Genomic DNA, 8,979 nt, shown 5'->3' on the forward strand with positions numbered 1-8,979 from the left:
TATTAAAATGGAAGTGCCTAATTGCATTATTACCTCAAATTTGCTGAGATTTTACTTGGATGTTGATTTCACTATTGAATTTAGCATCCCATGGTACATTCTGCAACATAAAGGTTGGTCTAAAATTTATAGGAACATGGAGTGGAATCAGATTAGTTCCCTTGCACTCACAGAAGGGCTTTTGATCCAGTGTTGTCTAATGGAGGAGGAGCAGATACTTTGGGCCACTGTAACATTTGCAGACCCCAGTCCCCCCTAAAAATCCATTCCAGAGAGTTGAAGGACCTTCCAGAGCAAGGTGGAAGGTGGCATCGGGTAGAGCTGTTAGGGAAAGGAGGAACTGGCAACATTTGCTTACCCTCTACATTCTGTTGTTGGTGAAGCTCATTACTATGGGTTATGCAGCACCACCTTGTGGTCGAGGCATTAAAGTTGATTAGGAAAGTAACCAGCTTCCAGAATTCAGTTTGCTTTCCTGCCTTGAGTTGACCTGTCACTGTTCTTTGTTGTTCCCTGCCTTTTCTCACTAAATACTATATCTGCGCGGTGGTGGTTTTTTGTGTGGTAGTCCTGTTTTCTGTGGAGGTCTCCTGTTCTTTGAGTAAATCGAGTGTCTTCATGTACTTCACTTTAATTTCCCTGTGGGGGGGGATTAAGGTTTGCCAGTTGGACTTCTCCCAGTTTGCCGTTTTCATAGCTTTTTAACTCTGCCTTTTTTTTTACACTGTTTCTCTGCTGTGAATTCCTCTGCTTTGTTTTCTTCCTGTGTGTTCTTTCCCCTGTGACTTTATATTGTAGTTTCTGCCACCCTGTTTCTGGCTTCGTGCATTCCTATTTATATTTAGGGGGAGTTCCTTAAGTGTATATAGTCTATTTCACTCCTTTGCTTTCCCCTTTGCTTTTCCTTCTTGGTGACCACTTTTATGAAGGGTAGGAATCAGTTGAAAGTTTGAGAGACTCTTGTATTGGGAGCCATGCCTGAGAAGCCCCAGCAAACCGCACCTTCTTATTAGGTGTTTGTGTTGGCCCCGCGCTCAGATTCCATTGCAGCTGTCATTCTGCAAAGCAATTTGCCTTTTCAAGAAATTATGTGTACTGCATTCATCAGCTTTGGTTGTCCTGTGGCTTGCAAAGTGACTCAGAAGTGCAAACATACTGAAGGGGCTGTTTCTCATAGCTCTGAGAGACACAGAAGTGCTCAGGGATGAGTGCTCAGCAACAGAGGGGATGAGTTCTCGAATGGCTGTCTCCTGTCCTTTTAAAGAGAGAGGCTGTGTTGTGGGATGTAATGTGATGGAGATGGATCACCAAGCCCAGCATGTGAATGTTTCATGCTCCCACAGCTCCTCAGAAGGGGAGGACTTTGGGGGATTCCAGGGCTCTCCTGTCAGCCACCAACCCCAGGAGTTGCCTAGTTTAGCTATGCCTCATTCATAACCTATTACTGCTAACAATACTGCTGCTGGCACTTATTATCAGGCTGCCTCGCTTTTCTCCCCAGTCTGTGTTATTTTCAGTGAAGGCCTTAAACCCAATCAAAGAGGTGCCATTAGGTGCTTTTTCTTTAGAGCCCAGGGGGTCAGATCCTGAATCTAATTCTGTGCCTTCCTGTTCCCATAGTCAGCTCTATCTCATTCCTTCTCAGAATTTGGCAACTGCTCCATCTCTTATGGCGGGCAGCCAGCCACCTCCTGATGCCTCTTTCAGTCAATTCCATGCAGCTAAAGGCATTGCTGTTGAAGCTGATTCTGCATCTAATGGCCCTGCATTAAAGGGGAAAATATGAATCCTTATGGGGAATTGGATATTGAGGAAGTGAAATGAAGCGAGAGATCTCAGTCAGAGGCTCATTCCTCTCAAAACCCAAACTGTTAACTGTAGCCAACTTAGATTCAGATGAAGGTGATGTCTGACTGAGGAGAAAAATGTCATGGGGAAGCTATGGCTAGATCCAGAATGTCTGACATCCATGGCCAATATGGTGCCATTAAAATTAGCAGAGCCCTTTCTTCCTAAAGTTTCTGTAGGAGTTGAAGAATAACCGGAACTGGAGGGAAGGCATAAAGTAGACCAGGTGGCCACAAAGCTGCTAGCGCATCTGTTGCTTCTACCATCAGACAATGGAACCCGGTGAAGAACCTCTCAACCTGACAATTTATGTCTGATGCAAAGAGGTCCACTATGATTGTGCCATAACAAGTCTGAATTTGCTGAAATACAGCTGGGTGTAACATCCACTCCTCCAATATTACCCTATCCACGGTCAGATAAACTGTTGCTGACTTCATGTTTATAGAGAAGTGCCCAGATGAATCAGCTGACTCACTTACATGTGGTGACTTTTGGCCCAATTGATCAAGAAACTGTGGTCTTGCAGGCATGAGACAGCTCGGCATGTCCTGTTGAGCCTGATCCAAAAGCACTAGGGCACAAATTGGATTTCACAGTGTCTTTATGCTGCATTGCAGTACATGAAGGACATTTCAGCAAATGTACCTCTCCATAGGTGGCTTATAATTTAGTTTTTCATATTTATAGCCTGCTTTTCAAGGCAGCAACAGGTTATTTTGGTGCATTTAGTGAAAAGAGCTAAAGAATGGCTGGTCTCCGGTCTCCCAGTTGCTGAAGAAGGAAGGTTTGAAGGATTATTTCCAAAGGCTTTAATGTTTTGATTACTGCAGTACATATACACATTGCTGGCACTTCATGCAATACACATGACTAATTTTAAATGCAGCTGCAAGGCTGGTACTCTTAACTGTTAAAGCTTTAGTTGTTGATCAGGCACACACCCCTTTGTGAAATGGGGTGAGCTCATTGTAGGGCAGTAAGCGTTTCTGCAATATCGCACTACATATAGTAGGCGGAACTCTCAGTTGCCTACTCTTTTTGCTCCTGCTGGACCTAGTGAAATATCCCCGTCTGGGTAGGCACAGTTACTCCTTTTTTCTGAAGATGCCGAGGTGGGTGGTGCAGTGAGCACTGAGGGAGTGTCAGATAGAGGTTCTGACAGCCCTGTAGAGGGAGGTGGGGCTCATGGGTCTCATTATGGGGACAGATGAGACAAATGAGCAGGTTAAGGGAGCCCCTCTTCCCAGGGTCCTCACCAACAGACTGCGCCACTCCTGGCAAAGGCCCCCACATCCTGCTGCAGCCCTTGCCCAGGTCCTCGGCCAATCCTCCATCTGCATTGTCCTGACACAGCCATGGCTTAGCCCAAATGCGCAGGCTCCCAAGGAGCAGATGACAGCCACTCGGCTGCTCCCTAGTTGTTTTGTTGTTTTTCTGCTGTGCTGAGCTAAGCCATAGTTTGGCTTAGCATGCTATCCAAAGTTGGGTCTATGGTTTAGCTCTCTCCAGACTAACCATGACTTCTACACCAAGAACAAACTTTGATTTGGCTTAGCATGTGTGAACCAGGCCACTGAATATTTGTTTTAAGATTTTTAGCTCTTCAATCAAACTATCAGAGTGGCTTGCAATAAATATTTGAAAAAATAGTGAAATACAGCAAATCTAGAAAAATCATCATTAAAATAACAGACAAGATGAAATTAAAATTATCATTGTGTGTGGAAACAGGTGAATGTTAAAACCTTTAAAGGAATAGTGCAAATGTTCTTAATTCCTTGCCTATATCACCGGTGGAGCTCCCATTGGAATTGTACCCTTGACTATAACGCTGCAGTATCTCTGATATCTCTGTTTAAATAATGAAATGTGTGTATTCAGAACTGAGTAGAGGATAACACCTTTTCTTCCTTTATGTAATCCTATTTAAAGAAAAACACATTTTAAAATTTCCAGCTTTATTTTATAGTACAGCATATTTGTTTGGAATCGCTGATGCGAATAGATGCTTTCCTATAAGTTACTATTTGCTATAGTACTTTATAATAAAAATAATTGCTGGTTGCATTGTATAGTGGTTTGAAGGTATTTACTGGAATTGCTAATTGTTTTTACAGAAAGAGTTTTCACAGCCTGGACCAGCTTTCTGCTGATGTTAGCCTCTCTCAGACATCTTTGGATCCAAGCCATTTAGAAGATGGAGATGGAAAACAGGATGGGATGAATTTACTTAGTGAAGGTAATCAACCTAATAATTTATCTTTGATAAAGTATTTAATACTTTAAAGCAACTTATTTCTATTAGGGTTTTTGTTTGTTTTTTAGTACCTGCAGTTATCCCACTTCTTTCCTGCAACAATTCTAAGACCCTGAATCAGGTGATTGCTAAAGGATGGATATTTTCAGTCCCAGTAAAGTCAAGACATCGAGATACAGAACAATCTGTCTTGAATAAGACAATTTGGTAAGGCATTATCTAACTACTCTGGGAAACGTTTTTGAGGAGCAGGTTATAATAAGTACATAAAAATAAAGTGATGATTTAGGCCCACATGCTTTCATCTTAAAGCCAACTTGCTTATATGACATTTTATTAAATTTAATTCCATCTTTAATTCCAACCAAAATGGTCAAAGGCCTGGAAACAATGCCTTATGAGGAACGGCTAAGGGAGCTGGGCATGTTTAGCCTGGAGAAGAGGAGGTTAAGGGGTGATATGATAGCCATGTTCAAATATATAAAAGGATGTCACAGAGAGGAGGGAGAAAGGTTGTTTTCTGCTGCTCCAGAGAAGCGGACACGGAGCAATGGATCCAAACTACAAGAAAGAAGATTCCACCTAAACATTAGGAAGAACTTCCTGACAGTAAGAGCTGTTCGACAGTGGAATTTGCTGCCAAGGAGTGTGGTGGAGTCTCCTTTTTTGGAGGTCTTTAAGCAGAGGCTTGACAACCATATGTCAGGAGTGCTCTGATGGTGTTTCCTGCTTGGCAGGGGGTTGGACTCCATGGCCCTTGTGGTCTCTTCCAACTCTATGATTCTATGATTCTATGATCTTATCATTGCAAATAATAAGCATCAATTGCAGTTTAAGAAACCATACTCAGTTAAGACCAGAAGATACCCATACACATAAGTGTGTAACTTTGCTTAAACACCATCATACAATTCCATATCTTGTGTGTGTGTGTAAAATTACAGGATGGTGTTTAAGCAAAGTAACACACCTATGTGCATCATCACTTTATTTGTATGTACTTATTATAACCTGCTCCTCAAAAACCTTTCCCAGAGTAGCTAGATAATGCCTTACCAAATTGTCTTATTCAAGACAGAATGTTTTACAAATACACCAGTGTTTAAAAACAGATCCCCTTGTTCAATTGCATGAAGGCCAATTCTCAGCTTGCAGCTTCCAAACAATTTGAAATGCTTCTACATAATAGTTCTTTGAATGTGTGAACCACTTGTCACCTATAAGATCTTGGTCCTGAGGGGTGAACTGCAGCCTTGCAGCATCCTCCCATACTGCTAAGCTCAAAGTGATGTGCAGATCCTTAAGAGACAGATCTACTGAGTTGTAATATACAAAAGTTTCATGCAAGGAGAAAGGTTATTATTTAGAAACTAGTATCATAACACTATTAGCTGATACCAAGATCCATTTAGTTTCCGTTTTTCACAAAATACTTTCCTGCTTCTCATTTTTTATTCTTTCCAATTGACTTGTCTCATTTTGAAATAAAGTTGTAATGTATATCTGATGTCTCATGGACAAACTATAGCTTCAAACATAACTTGCCTTCAGATGAAGCTGAGAGAGAAGTAACCCAATTTATAAGTGCAGAGGGAATTCCTCCAAGTTAAATCCAAAGGAAAAAAGTTGAATCTGGAAATAAACAGCAATAGGAACAAAAACGGAATGAAGTGAGGAGGGCCAAGTTTGGCCAGAGGGGGCATATACAGCAGCACAGAGGAGTAAGGCGTCAGGAGAAAATGCGATAATCCAACAACTGTGAAGTGGTGAATGCTGCCTGGTGTTACACTATTGGTTCGGAAACCTTCCTGTGTTACTGTCAGTTAGTAAGAAACTGGATTTTAGCCATGCAAAAACCCATATATTCTCTGATCAGTAAAAACTTCATTAGGTTTGTCCAGAGAGAGAGGGAGAGAGAGAGAGAGAGAGAGAGAGAGAGAGAGAGAGAAACTCCAAAGCAATGTGTTTTTTGAGAAGGTGCAGATGGGCCCACAATAGCGAATGGATGTGTTGTCTAAAAATGAAACTGTTCCATCTTATGACCAAATATGAAAATGCAAGACACCTGCATTATCTACAAGTAATTTTTTTATTACAGGTAATGGTGCTTGGATGGATGAGAGCAAATAAACTGAAGCTGAACTCTGCTAAGACAGAGGGTAGTTCATGGGCAATTCTTGTATCTAGAAATTAGGTGACATGCCTGTTCTAGACAGTCACACTTGCCCTGAAAAGGTAGGAGAAGGGAGCAAAGCGATTGCTTTATGCTCCCTTATTGATCACCCTGGATGTGCCAGTCACTAGTGTTAATTTTTTTTCTTAAATAGGAAAAGAAGACACTCCTTCATTGCTTGGTCTCTGTGGCTCTCTGACATCAGTAGCAAGTTACAAATCTCTCACAAGTCTGAAGTCAAGTGAGTATCTTGCAAGTCCTACAACAGATATGACAAGCCCCGGACTAACACCTTCTGGAGTGGATCTATATAAAGAAGATCTCTGAATTTGTATTCAGTTGACATTCCTTAATTTATCTGCGGTTGAGACTCATACAACATTATGCTGGTTTTAAAAATTGCTACTCTGTCCTTTTTAGCAACATCTAAAAAACAATGGCTTGCAGTTGTTTTTTAAAAATACTCCTTGACTGCTTACAATATTCATGATTTTCAGTCTGTTGAATGTACAATTAAGGCTGCAAATCATCATTAAGAGAAAAAGGGGTTATCTTAACTGCCAAAATCTGTCTTCTCTTGAAGCTTACGTTCCTCACTTCTTTAGATATGCTCACATTTACAAGGATAACTTAAAACTCAATAGGTAAGTGAAAATATTGACTATATTGTAAGAACAAAATATTTGAATTGTATTCTATTAAGATGGATTGAAAAAACTGAACTACTTAGAGCGGTGGTAGCTATTAGATCTACACCTGAATTTTCATTATACTACAGTCTTACTTTCATCAGGGTTTCCCACATATTTGCCATTCTGACACGCTGAACTACTTGCAGGGTACAAAGGGGAGAAATTTGGAGACAGCATCCAAATTGTTTGTGCTCATGACATGTCCAAATGTAAAGGTAGGAGACACTTGTAGAGAAAAGTAGTGCAACTATCTATAGTGGTTCCTTTTAAGAACTTGGTTTTTCTCCGAAAAGCAAGTATCACAATAGACTTATATGTAAGTCTTGCTACCTGCTCTGTAGTAAAAAGTTTAAATCAGGTATCACTGGTCAACAGATAAACAATGCTAGCCATGCTTTTTTTAACCTTCTGCAGTTTAATTTTTAAAGTGCAACCCTTTCTACAGTGTAATGAGTTTCATTTCCTAGCATTACTGGGAATTGTTACATGCAGTAATCACAGGCTATTTTGTGTAAAAGCATCAATACGCATACAGCCCCTAAATTTAATGACTGAGGAAATGCTTTATTGTGCCAAAGAAGTTCCATGCATTATTTTCTAATTTGGAACAACACGGGGGACTCTACAAGTAGAGCTAATTTTTGCACTATCAGTTTGATTACCTACTTATTATTTTGCCAAAAAGAGATGTGCCTCTTGTAAGATTTGCTTTAAAAATTGATTAGCATTAAGAGAAAGCAGATTATACATGAAATTCTTTGTGTTGGCAAGTTCATTATTTTTCATATGTGCTGAGCTAAATTATGAGACAAAACAAGACAATGTTCCTGCTTTGCCAGATGTTACGTACTGACTACCTGATAAAAGTAATGCAATGCATGTTAATTATTTCTTGTAAAATAGTTATCTTTTAAGAACATGAGGAAAAATGAAATCTTTACAGCCAAGTTTTGAGAGGTATAGAGAGTATTGTTAGCAGGTTTGTATGTGTGAACTCTTCCTTGGGACAGTTTACTGTTGATCTGGAAACATGACTTTGTCATGCCAGTTATTGACTAGTTGGAGCAGCTGGGATCAAAGCCTTTTTTTTACAGACCATAACTAAAATCTCTAGTTTGTATGTGAAACCAGTCAGGTCAATATTTGTGCATGAAAAGTTTACTGTATTTGTTCTGAAATTCTGTCAAGTTTTCAGACTTGGGGAAAAACCCAAATTGTGCAGACTTGTGCTGCTGTATCAAATGTTGCATGTGCATTAAACATTTTGTACTATTACTACTTTTGTTGTTGTACTTTTTCTTTATAACAGAAATATTGCCTGCCATTGTTTTATCATTTTAGCTTGTACACAATCTTGAGAAGGATTTTAATAGGTGTTACATAATACCACAATAAATGAATATTGATTCAAATGGAACAAACGGCCAAGTGCACTACACCAATGCTATCATACGGGAATTGCAGAGTTGTGCTAGGAAACTATAAAGTGTTCAACTTTGCATTACAGACTGTTTTACTACAGACATTTTTACAATTATATACTGCTTTCTGTCTGAAAGATCTTTAAGTGGTTTACAGTAGGTAAATGTGGTTAGAACATACTGCATAAATCCTAATCAATTACTGTGGCTACCATTTTCTTTCACTTACAAGGTATGGAAACTATTCTGGGAGTTAATTTGTAGTTATGTTTTAACTGGACCATTTGCAATGCTGCTATGCAAAATATTTGTACTACATTACATTATTTTTGTAAGCTTATGATTGATTTTAAAACCTGAATTAAAAAATGGGAAAGTGGCTATAAACCTATCAAATAAAATACAGCCCAATTTATGTTGCATTTAAAAAGCAATTTGCCCAATTTTCTCTCAAGCATGGTCATATAATCTGTACAATGAGCTGCTACTGGTGGATTGTAATTTTGGTGCTTTAGTATTTTTGTAATTGATAGAGAACAATTGTGTCTTATACATCCCAGGGATGGCATGTATAGTCAAACCACC

The 8,979-nt window shown here is 39.5% G+C and overlaps 1 protein-coding gene across 2 annotated transcripts in view; it reads left to right on the top strand.

The window, feature by feature from the left end:
- RUNDC3B (RUN domain containing 3B) overlaps positions 1-8,248 on the top strand; it is a 36,663-nt gene extending 28,415 nt beyond the window's left edge. For both annotated transcript variants that reach the window (XM_080973850.1, XM_080973851.1), the window contains 2 exons: positions 3,969-4,090; positions 6,436-8,248. In XM_080973850.1, coding sequence (XP_080829976.1) covers positions 3,969-4,090; positions 6,436-6,608 — 295 coding nt within the window. In that variant the 3' untranslated portion in view covers positions 6,609-8,248. The remainder of the gene's footprint in view (positions 1-3,968; positions 4,091-6,435) is intronic.
- Positions 8,249-8,979: the final 731 nt, after the last annotated feature.

Source organism: Podarcis pityusensis (assembly GCF_964106645.2).
Source record: "Podarcis pityusensis genome assembly, chromosome: 12".
NCBI lineage: Eukaryota > Metazoa > Chordata > Lepidosauria > Squamata > Lacertidae > Podarcis > Podarcis pityusensis.